General features: G+C 46.7%; 1 protein-coding gene across 2 annotated transcripts in view; it reads left to right on the forward strand.

Annotated features, from left to right (window-relative positions):
* Window positions 1–19,628, forward strand: part of LOC139545259 (SET-binding protein-like) — an 80,011-nt gene extending 60,383 nt beyond the window's left edge. For both annotated transcript variants that reach the window (XM_071352843.1, XM_071352844.1), the window contains exons 3-6: window positions 514–2,948; window positions 3,119–3,320; window positions 7,779–8,820; window positions 14,678–19,628. In XM_071352843.1, the coding sequence (XP_071208944.1) occupies window positions 514–2,948; window positions 3,119–3,320; window positions 7,779–8,820; window positions 14,678–15,147 (4,149 nt within the window). In that variant the 3' untranslated portion in view covers window positions 15,148–19,628. The remainder of the gene's footprint in view (window positions 1–513; window positions 2,949–3,118; window positions 3,321–7,778; window positions 8,821–14,677) is intronic.
* The last annotated feature ends 673 nt before the right edge of the window (window positions 19,629–20,301 follow it).

A 20,301-nucleotide genomic window follows, 5' to 3' on the forward strand; every position in this document is an offset into this window, starting at 1 on the left:
TCTCTATCTCTCTGTGTCTCTCTCTCTCTTTCTCTCTCTCTCTGTCTCTCTTTCTCTCTCTTTCTCTCTCTCTCTGTCTCTCTTTCTCTCTCTTTCTCTCTATCTCTCTCTCTGTCTCTCTTTCTCTCTTTCTCTCTCTCTCTTTCTCTCTTTCTCTCTCTCTCTCTCTTTCTCTCTCTCTCTCTCTGTCTCTCTCTCTTTCTCTCTTTCTCTCTCTCTCTCTCTGTCTCTTTCTCTCTCTCTGTCTCTTTCTCTCTTTCTCTCTCTCTCTCTCTCTGTCTCTTTCTCTCTCTCTGTCTCTTTCTCTCTTTCTCTCTCTCTCTCGTTGTCTCTCTGTCTCTGTCTCTGTCTCTCTCAGCATGGAACATCTTTACCACATTGTTTTGTTATCCATTCAAAATGCTTAAACACCAACAGACAGACTTTGGATATAATCTGTTGTCACATATGTTGATGTTTCTCCATAAAGAGCAGCTGTACTGATCTTTCTCTTCTTTGTGTTTCTATCTTCAGACCTATGAGAGACCCTTCAGAGCAGCAGAACCTAAAGAGGGGGGGCTACTGCAACTACTTGGGGATGTCACCCCCCCGAAACACCAGTCCAAGCCCTCTATCCTGCACACCACACCACTGCCCCCACACACACTCACACACCAACCCCAACAGCAACACACAAAGCCACCACAACTCACTCACCAACATACACACAGTCCAGCCTGGGCCACACCTCCCTCCGCATCCCCAGCCAATCCAGTGCATACTGAGTCTAGCAGAGAACCAGCGGGAGCCAATAGGAGCCCTCTCTCTGATCTGGCCCCTTCCTTCCTCAAACCTCCAATGAAGAGAGTCCCAGGAAGCCCCTCCCCTCGCTCTTTCAGCCCCTCTCCCCAACGACCCCTGAGCCCTGATCCCGTGTTGCCTGTAGTAACGGACGCCAGCATTCTGAACCTGACCTCTCTCTCCAGAGGACGGGGCTTACAGGAGGTCAGTGAGCAGCTATTTGGAAACATCAAGAGGAAGTATGGCAGGAAGGACCCCCAGAGGACTCTGGGTAATACCCACAATGCTGAGTTGCCATGGGGGAGGATGGCAGAGAAAGATGCGGAGAGTCTGATAGTTCTGGATGAAAGGCAGAAGTACAGGAGGGAGGAGACCCCTGAGCTGGAGAGAGAAGAGAGGGAGAGCATAGGGAGGACAAGAAAGGAGGAGGAGAGGGAGATGCCAACGCTTGGTGCTCCTGAGCTGATGGAGGAGGGAATAGGGAGGAAAAGGAGGAGGAGGCGGTGTCTCCAGGAGTCACTCACCCAGGAAGACCAATCAGAACAGCTGCAGGGCACTGACATCACAGAGAGGAGCAAATCAGGGCCTCCAGAGCCCAAAGTGGCCCACAAGATGGAAGGCAACAAGATGGAGTTTCATAAAAGAGAGTCCCACAAGATGGACTCCCACAAGAGTGAATCTCGGTCAGGACGGGGTGAGGAGGGTGGCCAGCTTGAGGCAGACGGGGACAGAGGAGAGAGAGGGGAGAAAGGTGAAAGAGCAGATAAGGGAGAGAGAACAGAAATAGGAGAGAGAACAGAGATAGGTGAGAGAGCGGAGAAAGGAGTGAGGGTGATGAGTGGGGCCAACATGGAATCAGCCATGATCCAGAGCTGGGTGAGGAAGAACCCAGTTGGCCATCCTAGATCAGCCACAGATCCCCACAAACACCCTGATCCTAACCCTAGCCCCAGACTGCCTAGCCCTAACCCCAACCATATCCCTAGTTCAAGATCCACTCTCAACCCTAACCCTAGACCGCCCAACCTAAGCCCCATATTTAACCCTAACCCCAACACTAGCCTAAAACCCAGCCCTAACCCCAGCCCCAGCCTCCCCAAGACCAAGGACCGGTGGTCCTACCTGAAGTCCCGAAGCCCCCCCAACCTAATCCAGAGGGAGAGTGGCCGCAACCCCCTGTCAACTATGTGTGAGCCCCCCTCTGCCTTCCCCATCACCCCCTCCAGCCCCCTGTACACCAACACAGACAGTCTGACTGTCCACACCCCCGCCAAGCGCAAACGAGGTCGTCCCAAAAAACAACCCCTGCTCACTGTGGAAACCATCCATGAGGGCACCTCCACCTCCCCCCTGAGCCCTCTGGCCCGGGACAGCCCTGCTGGGCTCAGCCGTAGGAGAAAGACCACGCTATCCCAAATCGCATCTGGTTCCACTAGCCCCAATGCTAATGAGTTGAAACTGAAGCGTGGTGAGGGTGCCCATGTCAGGCCGGTGAAGAGGCTGAAGCTGGGGAAGGTGCAGAGCATCCTGAATGAGATCCTATCATGCTCCAGCCAACATGGCAGCCTGGCGCTGAAGTCCGCCTCGGCTCCGATCTCTTCCGCCATGACGGTCATGGCCTCTACCATTGAGGCTCGTCTGGGGAAGCAGATCAACGTCAGTAAAAGAGGAACCATCTATATCGGGAAGAAGAGGGGGAGGAAGCCGCGCTCTGACACCCAAACCCTTCCCCCCAGAGGTGGGGGGGCCAAGCCCCCTGTGCCTGCCTCCATGTCCAGCCTGTACAACAGACTCCTAGTGCCTTCCTCCCCCCCTCTCAGCTCCAGTACCCTCCTCCTCAGACCCCACACCCTGTCCTCTCTGTGCCACCCCGGCGCTCACGGCCCCCACTCTGACGCCACCATGCCCAGCCTGCAGCCCATCAGTGCCCTGCCCTCTAAACCCCCAGGCAGGGGGCTACTGGGGGCCGGCTGGAAGCTCTCTCCCCCGCGCCTCCTGGCCAACTCCCCGTCCCACCTATCTGAGGGGGCGGCGTCCATCAAGGAGGTGACGCTGTCACCCATCAGTGAATCACACAGCGAGGAGACTATTCCCAGCGACAGCGGCATAGGGACGGACAACAACAGCACCTCTGACCAGACAGAGAAGGGAACCAACGCACGACGCAGGTATCTATCTCTCTGTTAGTTTACATGGTTAGTTATTTAGCTAAAAGTGACAGAGTGAGTGAGTGAGATAGTATGCTAGTTAAGTGAGTGAGGGAGGGAGAAAGTGAGTGAGTGAATATTGCCCAGCGACATTGTACATCCAGTTGACAGGTTTTTGTTTTGTGTTGCAGGTACTCGTTTGACCTGTGTGGGTTTGAGGCTGCGGAGTCTGCCGTTCTGGAGGCGTCCAGTCGCGGCAGTAGGGGTCGCTGTGAGCAGCCGGCAGTGGTGGACAACTTCCTGTCCCAGCAGGAGAAGAAGCAGAAACACCGCAGGAAGAGGAAGTGCCTGCAGAGCAGAGACCACCTGAACTTCCTGTCTGAGCTAGAAGAGGTATCAAATCCAACTTCCTATTAAAATTTCATAAAACTTAGTGTAGGAGTAGAATGAAGTTGCCACTAGACTTATTGTATATGATGTCACAGAGATATCAGAGGACAGGTTCATTGTAATGGCTGGAATAGAATAAATAGACTGGTATCTAACAAATGGAGAAACCATGTGTTTGATGTGTTTGATACCTTTCCTTTAATTTAATTCCAGCCATTACAATGAGCCCATCCTCATATATTTTTGCCCACCAGCCTCCTCTGGACTGTATGTATTATCCAGTACTGATATGGCCTCTCCTCTGGACTGTATGTATTATCCAGTACTGATATGGCCTCTCCTCTGGACTGTATGTATTATCCAGTACATTTACATTTAAGTCATTTAGCAGACGCTCTTATCCAGAGCGACTTACAAATTGGTGCATTCACCTTATGATATCCAGTGGAACAACCACTTTACAATAGTGCATCTAACTCTTTTAAGGGGGGGGGGGGGGTTAGAAGGATTACTTTATCCTATCCTAGGTATTCCTTAAAGAGGTGGGGTTTCAGGTGTCTCCGGAAGGTGGTGATTGACTCCGCTGACCTGGCGTCGTGAGGGAGTTTGTTCCACCATTGGGGTGCCAGAGCAGCGAACAGTTTTGACTGGGCTGAGCGGGAACTGTACTTCCTCAGAGGTAGGGAGGCGAGCAGGCCAGAGGTGGATGAACGCAGTGCCCTTGTTTGGGTGTAGGGCCTGATCAGAGCCTGAAGGTACGGAGGTGCCGTTCCCCTCACAGCTCCGTAGGCAAGCACCATGGTCTTGTAGCGGATGCGAGCTTCAACTGGAAGCCAGTGATATGGCCTCTCCTCTGGACTGTATGTATTATCCAGTACTGATATGGCCTCTCCTCTGGACTGTATGTATTATCCAGTACTGATATGGCCTCTCCTCCTCTTCTCTGGACTGTATGTATTATCCAGTACTGATATGGCCTCTCCTCTGGACTGTATGTATTATCCAGTACTGATATGGCCTCTCCTCCTCTCCTCTGGACTGTATGTATTATCCAGTACTGATATGGCCTCTCCTCTGGACTGTATGTATTATCCAGTACTGATATGGCCTCTTCTCTGGACTGTATGTATTATCCAGTACTGATATGGCCTCTCCTCTGGACTGTATGTATTATCCAGTACTGATATGGCCTCTCCTCTGGACTGTATGTATTATCCAGTACTGATATGGCCTCTTCTCTGGACTGTATGTATTATCCAGTACTGATATGGCCTCTCCTCTGGACTGTATGTATTATCCAGTACTGATATGGCCTCTCCTCCTCTCCTCTGGACTGTATGTATTATCCAGTACTGATATGGCCTCTCCTCTGGACTGTATGTATTTTCCAGTACTGATATGGCCTCTCCTCTGGACTGTATGTATTATCCAGTACTGATATGGCCTCTCCTCTGGACTGTATGTATTATCCAGTACTGATATGGCCTCTCCTCTGGACTGTATGTATTATCCAGTACTGATATGGCCTCTCCTCTGGACTGTATGTATTATCCAGTACTGATATGGCCTCTCCTCTGGACTGTATGTATTATCCAGTACTGATATGGCCTCTTCTCTGGACTGTATGTATTATCCAGTACTGATATGGCCTCTCCTCCTCTTCTCTGGACTGTATGTATTATCCAGTACTGATATGGCCTCTCCTCCTCTTCTCTGGACTGTATGTATTATCCAGTACTGATATGGCCTCTCCTCCTCTCCTCTGGACTGTATGTATTATCCAGTACTGATATGGCCTCTCCTCCTCTTCTCTGGACTGTATGTATTATCCAGTACTGATATGGCCTCTCCTCTGGACTGTATGTATTATTCAGTACTGATATGGCCTCTCCTCCTCTTCTCTGGACTGTATGTATTATCCAGTACTGATATGGCCTCTCCTCCTCTTCTCTGGACTGTATGTATTTTCCAGTACTGATATGGCCTCTCCTCTGGACTGTATGTATTATCCAGTACTGATATGGCCTCTCCTCCTCTTCTCTGGACTGTATGTATTTTCCAGTACTGATATGGCCTCTCCTCTGGACTGTATGTATTATCCAGTACTGATATGGCCTCTCCTCTGGACTGTATGTATTATCCAGTACTGATATGGCCTCTCCTCTGGACTGTATGTATTATCCAGTACTGATATGGCCTCTCCTCCTCTTCTCTGGACTGTATGTATTATCCAGTACTGATATGGCCTCTCCTCCTCTTCTCTGGACTGTATGTATTATCCAGTACTGATATGGCCTCTCCTCTGGACTGTATGTATTATCCAGTACTGATATGGCCTTTCCTCTGGACTGTATGTATTATCCAGTACTGATATGGCCTCTCCTCCTCTTCTCTGGACTGTATGTATTATCCAATACTGATATGGCCTCTCCTCTGGACTGTATGTATTTTCCAGTACTGATATGGCCTCTCCTCTGGACTGTATGTATTATCCAGTACTGATATGGCCTCTCCTCCTCTTCTCTGGACTGTATGTATTATCCAGTACTGATATGGCCTCTCCTCTGGACTGTATGTATTATCCAGTACTGATATGGCCTCTCCTCCTCTTCTCTGGACTGTATGTATTATCCAGTACTGATATGGCCTCTCCTCTGGACTGTATGTATTATCCAGTACTGATATGGCCTCTCCTCTGGACTGTATGTATTATCCAGTACTGATATGGCCTCTCCTCTGGACTGTATGTATTATCCAGTACTGATATGGCCTCTCCTCCTCTTCTCTGGACTGTATGTATTATCCAGTACTGATATGGCCTCTCCTCCTCTTCTCTGGACTGTATGTATTATCCAGTACTGATATGGCCTCTCCTCTGGACTGTATGTATTTTCCAGTACTGATATGGCCTCTCCTCCTCTTCTCTGGACTGTATGTATTATCCAGTACTGATATGGCCTCTCCTCTGGACTGTATGTATTATCCAGTACTGATATGGCCTCTCCTCTGGACTGTATGTATTATCCAGTACTGATATGGCCTCTCCTCCTCTCCTCTGGACTGTATGTATTATCCAGTACTGATATGGCCTCTCCTCTGGACTGTATGTATTATCCAGTACTGATATGGCCTCTCCTCCTCTTCTCTGGACTGTATGTATTTTCCAGTACTGATATGGCCTCTCCTCTGGACTGTATGTATTATCCAGTACTGATATGGCCTCTCCTCCTCTTCTCTGGACTGTATGTATTTTCCAGTACTGATATGGCCTCTCCTCCTCTTCTCTGGACTGTATGTATTATCCAGTACTGATATGGCCTCTCCTCTGGACTGTATGTATTATCCAGTACTGATATGGCCTCTCCTCCTCTTCTCTGGACTGTATGTATTATCCAGTACTGATATGGCCTCTCCTCCTCTTCTCTGGACTGTATGTATTATCCAGTACTGATATGGCCTCTCCTCTGGACTGTATGTATTATCCAGTACTGATATGGCCTCTCCTCCTCTTCTCTGGACTGTATGTATTTTCCAGTACTGATATGGCCTCTCCTCCTCTCCTCTGGACTGTATGTATTATCCAGTACTGATATGGCCTCTCCTCTGGACTGTATGTATTATCCAGTACTGATATGGCCTCTCCTCCTCTTCTCTGGACTGTATGTATTATCCAGTACTGATATGGCCTCTCCTCTGGACTGTATGTATTATCCAGTACTGATATGGCCTCTCCTCTGGACTGTATGTATTATCCAGTACTGATATGGCCTCTCCTCCTCTTCTCTGGACTGTATGTATTATCCAGTACTGATATGGCCTCTCCTCTGGACTGTATGTATTATCCAGTACTGATATGGCCTCTCCTCCTCTCCTCTGGACTGTATGTATTATCCAGTACTGATATGGCCTCTCCTCTGGACTGTATGTATTATCCAGTACTGATATGGCCTCTCCTCCTCTTCTCTGGACTGTATGTATTATCCAGTACTGATATGGCCTCTCCTCTGGACTGTATGTATTATCCAGTACTGATATGGCCTCTCCTCCTCTTCTCTGGACTGTATGTATTATCCAGTACTGATATGGCCTCTCCTCTGGACTGTATGTATTATCTAGTACTGATATGGCCTCTCCTCTGGACTGTATGTATTATCCAGTACTGATATGGCCTCTCCTCCTCTTCTCTGGACTGTATGTATTATCCAGTACTGATATGGCCTCTCCTCTGGACTGTATGTATTATCCAGTACTGATATGGCCTCTCCTCCTCTTCTCTGGACTGTATGTATTATCCAGTACTGATATGGCCTCTCCTCCTCTTCTCTGGACTGTATGTATTATCCAGTACTGATATGGCCTCTCCTCTGGACTGTATGTATTATCTAGTACTGATATGGCCTCTCCTCTGGACTGTATGTATTATCCAGTACTGATATGGCCTCTCCTCCTCTTCTCTGCCAGGTGGTGGTAAAGCTGCAGCAGCTACATGTGTCTCACCGACGCTACGCCTCCTGCTACCCCCAGCACCCCTACCCCTCCATCTTCCGCCTCAACTTCCACCATCACTACTACCCCTTGACCTATGACCCCTACCCCTGTGATCCCGCACCGTACCTTCGCAGGACCGCCGAGCTCAAGGCCAAGAGGAGGCGCGGCCGGCCCGCCAAAACCAGCGAGCCAATCACATCCAAGCTGCCTTTTGTCCAGGGGTTTGGGTATCCGCTGGCGGGGGGGAACTACTATGCACCATATGCCATGCCTTATGCCCCGCCTCTGAGCCTGGGCTACTACGCCCCATCACCCTACCTTCCCCACCATCCCCACGGTCCTTCACCACCCTCCCCCTTCATGAGGCCTGCCGTCCCCCCTCCGAAGTTCCACTCTGGGGGCCACTCCAAGCTCCAGGCATCTAGCGGCCCACTGCAGGGCTCCTCTGGTCGGGGAGAAGGACTGGGATCACTGGGTGGTGGAGGTCTTGGAGGGGTGAGGCTCCACAAGAGGAAACACAAGCACAAACACAAACATAAGGAAGAGACCAACCTCCTCTCACCCCATGACAGACAGGAGCTGGGCGGGCTCTTCAGCGGTGCCAAGACCAATGGGCTGCTCAACCTGCTGACTGACAGGTGGGAGATGACCAACCAGAAGCGTCAGGAGAAGCAGAGGGGGGGTGGGAGAGGCTCTAGAGGGGGATCCAGGGGAGCGATGTTTGAGTCGAACCCTCTCTCTTCTCTCTCTATGGACCATGTCCAGTTCCGCCAACGCACACCCGGAGAGCCAGTGAGCAGCTTCGTGAGCAACTACAGCAGCCAATCACTGCGGCCAGATTTGACCTCTGACCTTTTCAGATTGCGGGAGGAGAAGGAGGAGGGCAGTGGGCATGGCAGAAGGAGGGGCTTAGCAGTGTTCGGAGAGGAAGGGGTGATGTCGTTCCACAATGCCAGGAAAGAGAAGATCCATGAAAGAGAAGAGTCCTTCCACAGTTCCAGCCCCACTCTAACAGGTAACACCGTATTACTATTCTATTAGACTTATTACCATGTTATAACACAGCCCCACTCTAACAGGTAACAACGTGTTACTATTCTATTAGACTTATTACCATGTTATAACACAGCCCCACTCTAACAGGTAACACCGTATTACTATTCTATTAGACTTATTACCATGTTATAACACAGCCCCACTCTAACAGGTAACAACGTGTTACTATTCTATTAGACTTATTACCATGTTATAACACAGCCCCACTCTAACAGGTAACAACGTATTACTGACAGTAACAGGCGTATTACCATGTTATAACACAGCCCCACTCTAACAGGTAACACCGTATTACTATTCTATTAGACTTATTACCATGTTATAACACAGCCCCACTCTAACAGGTAACAACGTGTTACTATTCTATTAGACTTATTACCATGTTATAACACAGCCCCACTCTAACAGGTAACAACGTATTACTGACCGTAACAGGCTTATTACCATGTTATAACACAGCCCCACTCTAACAGGTAACAACGTATTACTGACCGTAACAGGCTTATTACCATGTTATAACACAGCCACACGTATTACTGACAGTAACAGGCGTATTACCATGTTATAACACAGCCCCACTCTCTCCAGATATCTGATATTTCAGATTTAGCTCAAAATATATTGTTGTACTGAGGCAGTGGATGCATTCATTCTTGTCCCGATAGTGGAAAACAACATCAGTAGTTGCTTATTATTCTGTTTTTACATCAAATGTATATATATGATGTGGATAGTGTTTAAGGTGTCTTCCCAGTTTTCGAAGCAACCAGATGAACATGTGTAAGCCTATAGCAGACAAAGAGGCAGTCAGCTCCTAAAGCACCAAATACTGAACAAATGTGTTTGTGGTACATTCTGTATTCTGAGTGCAGCGAGCACATCTGGCCAGAGAGAGAGAGAACGAAACGCATGGGTGGAGAGGTCTATAATTCACCAATCTCTCCCTCCCTCTCTCTCAGCCTGCCAATGGTTGGTCCCAGAGATATATGATTCCCAGGTTGTGATTTATATTCTCCAGACAGGCAGTAAAAGGCTGTGGCTGTGTTAACAGAGCTGGTTACCAGCCAGGACTTTAATGAGTGGGGCCTAGTCCAGCGGAGGGGGAGAGAAGCCAGGGGCTCACTTAGATTACATCCCCCTCCCCAGGGATCCCATGGGAGATGACTCACGCACACACTACCCCCCTCTCTAACCCCCTTCTTCTACCCCTTTTTCTCCCTCTCCCTTCCTCCATCTCTTCTACTGCTCTAGACAGGGTATACCCCTTCTTTCTCTCTATTCCCTCACTCTCCTCTCCCTGTTCCCCCTCTTTCCCTCATCTTCCCCGTCTCTCCTCCCTCCCTCTCCACTCACTCATCTCCCTTTTTCTCTCCTTCCTCTCTCTCTACTCCTTCTTCCCTGTCTCCCTCTCCTCCCTCCACCAGCATGACTTACTGCTACGTCCACAGACCAGCCCTAGCCCAATTAAAACACACGCACACTGACACACACACAGACACACTGATCTGAAATGTACAGTGGGGAGAACAAGTATTTGATACACTGCCGATTTTGCAGGTTTTCCTACTTACAAAGCATGTAGAGGTCTGTAATTTTTATCATAGGTACACTTCAACTGTGAGAGACGGAATCTAAAACAAAAATCCAGAAAATCACATTGTATGATTTTTAGGTAATTATTTTGCATTTTATTGCATGACATAAGTATTTGATCACCTACCAACCAGTAAGAATTCCGGCTCTCACAGACCTGTTAGTTTTTCTTTAAGAAGCCCTCCTGTTCTCCACTCATTACCTGTATTAACTGCACCTGTTTGAACTCGTTACCTGTATAAAAGACACCTGTCCACACACTCAATCAAACAGACTCCAACCTCTCCACAATGGCCAAGACCAGAGAGCTGTGTAAGGACATCAGGGATAAATTGTAGACCTGTACAAGGCTGGGATGGGCTACAGGACAATAGCCAAGCAGCTTGGTGAGAAGGCAACAACTGTTGGCACAATTATTAGAAAATGGAAGAAGTTCAAGATGACGGTCAATCACCCTCGGTCTGGGGCTCCATGCAAGATATCACCTCGTGGGGCATCAATGATCATGAGGAATGTGAGGGATCAGCCCAGAACTACACGGAAGGACCTGGTCAATGACCTGAAGAGAGCTGGGACCACAGTCTCAAAGAAAACCATTAGTAACACACTACGCCGTCATGGATTAAAATCCTGCAGCGCACGCAAGGTCCCCCTGCTCAAGCCAGCGCATGTCCAGGCCCGTCTGAAGTTTGCCAATGACCATCTGGATGATCCAGAGGAGGAATGGGAGAAGGTCATGTGGTCTGATGAGACAAAAATAGAGCTTTTTGCTCTAAACTCCACTCGCCGTGTTTGGAGGAATAGAAGGATGAGTACAACCCCAAGAACACCATCCCAACCGTGAAGCATGGAGGTGGAAACATCATTCTTTGGGGATGCTTTTCTGCAAAGGGGACAGGACGACTGCACCGTATTGAGGGGAGGATGGATGGGGCCATGTATCGCGAGATCTTGACCAACAACCTCCTTCCCTCAGTAAGAGCATTGAAGATGGGTCGTGGCTGGGTCTTCCAGCATGACAACGACCCGAAACACACAGCCAGGGCAACTAAGGAGTGGCTCCGTAAGAAGCATCTCAAGGTCCTGGAGTGGCCTAGCCAGTCTCCAGACCTGAACCCAATAGAAAATCTTTGGAGGGAGCCGAAAGTCCGTATTGCCCAGCGACAGCCCCGAAACCTGAAGGATCTGGAGAAGGTCTGTATGGAGGAGTGGGCCAAAATCCCTGCTGCAGTGTGTGCAAACCTGGTCAAGAACTACAGGAAACGTATGATCTCTGTAATTGCAAACTAAGGTTTCTGTACCAAATATTCAGTTCTGCTTTTCTGATGTATCAAATACTTATGTCATGCAATAAAATGCAAATTAATTACTTAAAAATCATACAATGCGATTTTCTGGATTTTTGTTTTAGATTCCTTCTCTCACAGTTGAAGTGTACCTATGATAAAAATTACAGACCTCTACATGCTTTGTAAGTAGGAAAACCTGCAAAATTGTCAGTGTATCAAATACTTGTTCTCCCCACTGTATATTATTCTCCACTCTTGTGTGATTGAATGTTTCTAAATAATTTCCTCCTGTGATTGAATGTTTCTAAATAATTTCCTCCTGTGATTGAATGTTTCTAAATAATTTCCTCCTGTGATTGAATGTTTCTAAATCATTTCCTCCCTGTGATTGGGTGTTTCTAAATCATTTCCGCCCTGTGATTGGATGTTTATCTGAGCCTGAATAGAACTGTGTGTCTGCTCCCACTAATCAGCAGGTTCAACTGCACCTGACAGCAATCTCTCACCATAATTTGCATAAAAGCAGGTCATCCTTTTTACGGAGTTAATGAAAGTGATTTTCTCTGTGTGTGCGTGCACACCCACACCCACACACAATATAATTCATCCTCCTGCAGTTGGCTAAAAGCTCTGGATAGCAGTGTACCTTAAACACAGGTCTAGGATCAGCTTACCATACCAAAATCATAAACAGTTAAACAGGACACAAAACTGATCTCAGACCAGTAACTTTATTCTCCACTGGACTGAGACAGAGCTATAGATACTGAGCTATAAGTACTGCTGAAGGTAATCATTTTTATGATGCTAATACACTGAGTGTACAAAACATGACAGGTGAATCCAGGTGAAATCTATGATCCCTTATTTGATCCCTCAATCAGTGTAGATGAAGGGGAGGAGAGAGGTTAAAGAAGGATTTTTAAGTCTCGAGACAATTGACCAATTGATTGTGTATGTGTGGCATTCAGAGGGTGAAGGGGTAAGACAAAAGATTTAAGTGCCTTTGAACAGGGTATGGTAGTAGTTGCCAGGCGCACCAGTTTGAGTGTGTCAAGAACTGCAACGCTGCTGGGTTTCTCACGCTCTATAGTTTCCTGTGGGTATCAAGAATGGTCCACCACCCAAAGGACATCCAGCCAACTTGACACAACTGTGGGAAGCATTGGAGTCAACATGGGCCAGCATCCCTGTGGAATGCTTTCGACACCTTGTAGTCCATGCCCTGATAAATGTAGGTAGTTCTGAAGGCAAAATTGGGTGCAACTCAATATTAGGAAGGTGTTCCTAATGTTTTGTACACTCAGTGTATGCAGCTCATAAATTCCTATCCCTGTGTGTGTGTGTCCGTGTGTGTGTCCCCGCGTGCTTGTCTGTGTGTTTCTGCGCCTCACAAATTGCTACTACTCAGTGCTAGTGTATTGTCTCAGTAGAAGAGAAGCTATGAACAGGAGGCTTTATACGTTATCATGATCGTATTATGATGCAGATCTTATATCAATACCATTGGGCATGTTTACAATACTAGAGTCTGGACTAAACGTTTTATGTCTTTTAAAATCATCAGCAAGCATTTGATAGCTATGAAGACCAATGACGGATTAAATATGAATTCATTTGTGTGTCATTCAAATGTATTTTGGTCTAATTATCACTTTGTTAGCCTTAGTGGTTAGTTAGTACTGTTACATTGTCACAGCTTAGAACAATGTGGAGGAAAACCCTGAAATACTGAGAAACCACACTGAATAGGAGAGAAGGAGGTAGAGAGAGGAAGAGAGCAGGCGCGTTTAAAGGCGGCTGTTTTGGGGCCTGTTGTGTCTGATTGTGCTATTCCTCCATTTTGGCTTTGGTTCAATCTGGGAACACTGCCCAGAGAATAGGGGGTGGGGCTGTGAGAGGAGGGAGGAGCTAGAGAGGGAGAGAAGATCTGAATTGCATACTCCTCACATCCTCTATCCTCGTCTCCTTCTCAAAACCCATTGAACGAGGAAGCCAGAAGTCCTTCCCAGACAGCAAGAGTGAGATAGGGGAGAGAGAAAGAGGAAGGGGGGGGGGGGGGGGGGGTGGAGAGAGAAAGAGCTGTGTGTATGAAGGGCAGAGTTCCCAGTTCATCAGCACGAAGGAAACAATATGGCTCCAGTTTCCTCTGCTCAGCCAATCGTATGCTGAATTTGTGTGTGCCTGCTTGTGTGTGCATTTGTGTTATTATCTGTGGTGCGTGTGCGTGTGTCTGGTCTGTTTGCCAGCCGGTGCTCCAGATGTGTAGAAACACTGTTGTATAGCGACACATTTAATGGCTGGACACATTTCTGTGGGTTTCCTGCTAGCAGAATGGAAGCTCCTCTCTCTCTCTCGCTATTCATCATTCTCTTTCTCTCTGTCTCTCTCACTATCCATCTCTATCTCCTCTCTTTAGCACAGGATGGAATCTCTACTTCTGTTTCAGCTGCAAGGCAGGCCTGAATATGGCGGAAATTAGCAGGAAGGAGCTCAAACAAAAAACGAAATATTTCAATGAGCAGCAATGTGGGCTTTTTGTTGGTATTCAAGACTATTCTTTCTTGGTAACATTGTCTTGTGAACCCCCTAATTTAGCTTTCGTTTCATTCACTGTTAAACAGCTGATATATGTCTTGTAAAATCCCCCCCCACTCTTCTCCATCTTACATTGTCAAAGTGCGGTCACACATCTAACTCTCTTCTCTCTCTCTCTCTCTCTCTCTCTCTCTCTCTCTCTCTCTCTCTCTCTCTCTCTCTCTCTCTCTGTCTTTCTCGCTCTCTCTCTGTCTCTCTATCGCTCTCTCTCTCTCTCTCCTCTGTCTGTCTGTCTCGCTCTCTCTGTCTTTCTCTCTCTCTCTGTCTCTCTATCGCTCTCTTTCTCTCCCTGTCTCTCTGTCTGTCGCTCTCTCTGTCTCGGTCTCTCTCTCTCAGGTGTTCCAGGTAAGAGGAGGTATAAGCGTCATGAGGTGGAACAGATCCACGGTGAGGTCAGGAGGATGTGTTCTCTCAACAATCAGAGGAGCTTTGAGCACGTGCAGAAGATCCTGCGTGTGAAGCGTCTCCAGCGCCAGGCCAAGACCGGCAACAACGTTGTCAAAAGGCGACCTGGTCGCCCCCGGAAACACCCCATTGATGAATTTGAACCCAACAATTACGGGAGCGACATAGGGAGGGGCTTCGGGATGCCGGTGCTGGAAAGGTGTGTGGACCTACCGGGCAAGCGGAGCTTAAGACCAAGTCCCGCCCCCCAGCCTCTGGAGTTTTCCAATCACGACTCAATCTCAGTGGCTATTGAGACGGTAGTTCACAGAGCACGTTCTCTGGCGCCCCCACCGACCAGAGGAGGGAAACGCAGGGGTAGACCCAGGAAGGAAGAGGGAGGGGATATGGCGTTTCATTAGCTAATCAGACAGCAGGACAGTTGCAGATACAGATGAGCTCTGACCTATCAGAGAGCTGGTAAGAGGAGCTAACACTGGCCTTAGCAGCCAAAACAGACGTCAATTCTGGGACCTCTGTGCACTTTGACCTATTGGCCTGTCTGTTTCTCTTCTATGATTGGATGTAAGGAGTGTGACTGCAGTAGGTCTCTGGAGTAACATTAGAAGAGCAACAGTGTTGCACTCTGAACGAGTGTTCCTTCTGAAGACGGACAATGACACTTACCATACATGTATGTGAAACAATGATGCGTATGGTACTTTAATATGATACTGTATGGTACTTTATGGTACAATATCTGATACTATATGGCACTATTTGATAAGGTACTGTATGATACTATGGTACTATACGGTATGAAATACAATGGTACTTTATGATAGTCTTTATCTGAATGTGGCATTAGCTACACCTTTACCAGCAGACGGGGGGTGGTGATTGGTTAATATGATATTGTGCAGCTCTGCTTAGTTTTGCCCCCCCTGCCGCAGAGATACTATAAAGGCAATATGCTGTACTGAGCCTCCCTGGCCTTTACAGCTATGATCTAACTGTACATAGGAACATACTCCACTTTTACCCGCCTTTTACCCCGCAGAATACAGTCCATTTACATGTATTGGCTCATATCAAACTGAAATGTTGTACCATAGGCCATAAACGTTGGGATTGTGGTTTTATAACCAAAAATAGACCTGGATGTGACTCAAGACATGTTTGTTTTCAGACTGAAGGAACCACATCTATTCATTCATTTATTCTGTGTATATAAGAAGGTGATCACATACATGGGAATATCAGGGGTGTTTGGTGAAACCTTAAAGGTCAACTTTGGGCAAAAACGCAAAGATAACAGCTTTTAACTGTATAACTGATCAATGCTCCATCATACCAGGTCATTTAATGCAACAACAAAAAATATATAGATAAGATATTTGGCTAAATAAGTGCCATTTCCTACCGATCTCTACAGCTTCTGTCCAAAAACAAATCCTGTGAAATGACTTCTACACATGGAGGAGATACTGGCTAGCTACAGTGGCTAGCTTAGCTAACAAACTAGCTACGTCGGTCGCAGCGTAAGAACAGAATGACAACCAAACCACCAGATGAACAACCAAACCACCAACACCCCATTTCTGTTTGAAAATTGAGAAAGAGGCAGGGTTGGACCATTTTTTTGTGCCCAATGTCGACCTTTAAAGTTGGTTTTAATTTGCTATATAAACATTCACTTACATTTAATCAAAGTCAGCACTTACATGCTTGTTCTAGCCTTACAATTTGGCCTTGACTTCATTGGTGGACATCCATTCAGAAACGTCCATTATTTTAAACTATTTGAATATGCAGGATGCTCAGCCAATGGCGTCAAACCTAAGCCCAAGCCTGAGATTTGATTGGACAGTGAAGATGGAGGAGGACTAATGATCAGTGTGTGGTACTCTGATGGTTTCTATCTGAGTAGTGGTAGGAAAACAACATGAGTAGTGGTAGAAAAACAACAATTCATTATTGGAATAGGGAACCAAAGCCTCAGAGTTATATGTGTTTCACAGACTTGTCAGACAGGTGTGGGGTTGTCAGTGTTCTCATTCTGCAGCTAAACACACAGGACATTAGATGCTAGCTAGCTAGAATGTTTTCAATATTTCCTAAAATAGCAGTAGGTACGTATTTCATTGGGACCTATGTCTACTGTAAACTTGGGAAGCCTCTCCTCTCTCTGTGAGGGTATTGTCAGCTCCAGCAGTTCTGCACGTGCCTTATGTTTGTTTCTTAAACCATCACATCTCATTCTGTGGGAATTAAAAATGGCAGAGAAGTCACTGAGATTGAAACCAAGTACTAATGATTGTGCATTTTCGACACGTGTGTCTTAGCCACCACAACACGGACACTACCTATGTCCCTTTGCAGCCATACGTACAAATGGCCTGATTCCATTTCAGGTTCCACGCCCCTTATGCTCACCCCTGGCTCTTTGGATTGAACAGATAAAAGAGCTCTGTTATGCACTCTATTAGAGAGAAAGGTGGATCCATCACCATGCAGTCTTTTCATATCTGAGCTGTGAGGAGCAGAGGTGGTAGGAGCCAGGGAAAGTGGACTTCAATCTAAATGGAACCAGGCCCCCCGGGCTGTGGGCGTGCAGGCTGTGCCAGGGGAGTTCTGGTGGGAACCATGCTGTCTTACGTAGTTTGCTATGCATCAGGTCTGGCCTGAGCTGTCTGAGGAGTCCACCCTTCCACATAGACAAATAAGTGTCTTATTTACCCAATAAAACATGCAGTCATGTATCCAGAAGTGTGAATAATATCAGTACTCATTTGTAAAGCGTTGTGCAGAAAGTGACTATCATTTCATGTCAACTTTAGTGGCTGCAGCTCCCTGCAGTGCTGCCTTAATCAGAAGCTCCAGTAGTGAAGTGTTTATCTGTTGTAAATAGTCTGTTCTGTTGTGTTCTGCCTGCATGGATACAAACTGGCCCCAGCTACATATGCTGGCATATCCCCTCAGACCAACCTAAGCCCATCCTAGAACACAGACCCATCTTAGTCAACATTAGACATTAGAACCAGCAATACCCCTTTAGTCAGTCTCTATCCATCAATTAGAATTTTCATCAAACAGTCATAGCAAGGTTAAGATCCCAGGACCTGTGCCAGCCTATGATAATGACTCTTGTTGCACTTCAGCCAAGACCAAGAACCCCCATTGGCTAGCAGCTATACTCCCCTCAGCCAATGGGTGCCTAGTGCAGAAGTGTGTGTGTGTGTGTGTGTGTGTGTGCACAGAGGGCATTACCAAACCACGTACTCAGACCACGTGCTCAGAGGGCATTACCAAACCACGTACTCAGACCACGTGCTCAGAGGGCATTACCAAACCACGTACTCAGACCACGTGCTCAGAGGGCATTACCAAACCACGTACTCAGACCACGTGCTCAGAGGGCATTACCAAATATACACCTGTTCTTGTCAGTGTGTGTGTCAGTTCTAGGCCACTTAGAGAGAGCAGAGACTGAACTGGATCTCATAACCTTTCACAGGAGGCCTGGATCTCTCTAACCGGGTCTAGGGTCTGGGTGTCTGAGTGTGGTCTAGTGGTAGTCTAGGTTTGGTCTAAGGGGTCTAGATGTGGTATAGTTGCGGTCTAAGGGGTCTAAAGACTTCAAGCTTGGCAGCTCAGTATTCCATGGTTGGTCTCTGATGTTGGAGTTAAGCCACTGGGATCTGTCTGTTTCTCTACCAGCCGATGTTCCGGTGCCTTCTACAGCTGACTAGTATTGTCCTGATCCTCTGCTTAACTACACACAGAGACCGACCGCATGGTCCAGTACGGTCAAGGTGGGTTTTACAGTCCCTGTTGTGTACTGGATTCTGTATTCACTCTGGTCCAACTGTATGGCTGGTATGACTACAAGTAGAAGTTGCCCTTAACCACAGATCCAGGATCAGATCACCCAACCCTAAATCATAACTTTCATTATCAGGGGAATGAAAGAACATCTGGTCCTGGATCAGTGGTTAGGGAAGAGTTCTACCCCTCCACACTCAGACCAGTCTGACTAGTCCAATACAGCCACTGGAGCTGAATCATACTGCATGCGTCTCAAATCACTCCCTACACCCTAAGTAGTGTACTACTACAGAAGACTATATGGAAAATATGGAGTTATGTGAGAAGCAGCCACGGTCTCTACTAATATGTGTAGTCATTAACATATATGTTATGTTTCTACGCTAAAATGTTGTTCAAAGCTGAACATGCAGATGAAGCGTCGATGAGGAAACCAATAAATGTACTTTGCAAGAGCACAAAGTGAGCTCTTAACTGTGTTGGCATATTTGAGTTTGTATACATAGTGTATGTGAACCTTTTTACTAGAGTGGCTTTTCTTTTATTTGCATGCTCCACTTGATTGTATTCATCAATATTTTAGACAAGCGGAGAAGTTGAATTTCAATTGAATTTGGAGCAAGACTTGTACATTGTTTGATATGTTTCTTTTTGTAATGGATTTTTAATTCATAAAGCATTTTTGTACATTGTATGAATATAAAAAATTGCAAATATTTGACATATAGAAATAAGTAAATACTTAGATGGGCATGCATATGCATATATCCTTCTTAGTATGTATGTGTAAATGTACACATATTTTGTATTTGCCTTTGCTCATATACAGATATATGTCATATGCACATATACATGCAATGTATATGTATATCCATGTCTGCTGGCATGCTTCTGGTCATGTTTACCTATCATGATCTTGTAGTCTATTTTTTTTATTTCTTTTCTCTGAGGAAAAGCTTGTTCTTTTGCTACCGTTTTCCTGGCTGGCAGCATTGGGCACTTATTAAGATGAAATACAGTTGAACTTGTTCATGTTATTCATTGTGTGAAATAATAAATGAATTTATTGAAAGCTGATGATGTCATTGATATGTTTGTTCTGACCTCTTATTGAGGTCACCTTCCACAGGGGGACATCGTGTCTGTTCCAAGTGCACCCTGTTCCTATATAGTCTACTACTTTTGATCAGTTATCTGCGTGCGTGCGTTCCTGTTAGATGGCTGCAGTAAGCTGTGCAATGCTGCAGAGACCCACAACTCTGTCACACTTACACACACATGCATACACACACATTTTCTCACATATTGTCACGTTATTTTCACACTACTAGCTTGCAGAGGATCACACACGCACACAGTCTCACACTTACATTTCACTCTCACACCTACATTACAACACACACACACGCGCATTATGTCCTCGCTATTAGCATAACCTACAGAGTAGATACCCTCTACTTTCGCCCTCTGTTAGTTCATCAAGAGCTGTGCAGGGTAGGCTGGGCTGCAGGCCACTCTGTGATTGGTGTAGGCTAAGAGGGAAGTGCTTTACCATTGGCCGCTGCCACCTTGTAAAATTCTCCTGTTGCCATGGTTGCAGTGTGAACTGCCCAAATGTGTGTCTGTGCGTTTGGTGTAGTGCTGATGGAAATGTTGGCACTGGTGTTATTGCGCTAAAATCTTTCCTCTTTGATGGAACTCTGGAATGTAGTGCTGTCACAGTGCTGTCACACTTAAATCTCCCCTCA

Source organism: Salvelinus alpinus, chromosome 19, assembly GCF_045679555.1.
Source record: "Salvelinus alpinus chromosome 19, SLU_Salpinus.1, whole genome shotgun sequence".
NCBI classification, from domain to species: Eukaryota; Metazoa; Chordata; class Actinopteri; order Salmoniformes; family Salmonidae; genus Salvelinus; species Salvelinus alpinus.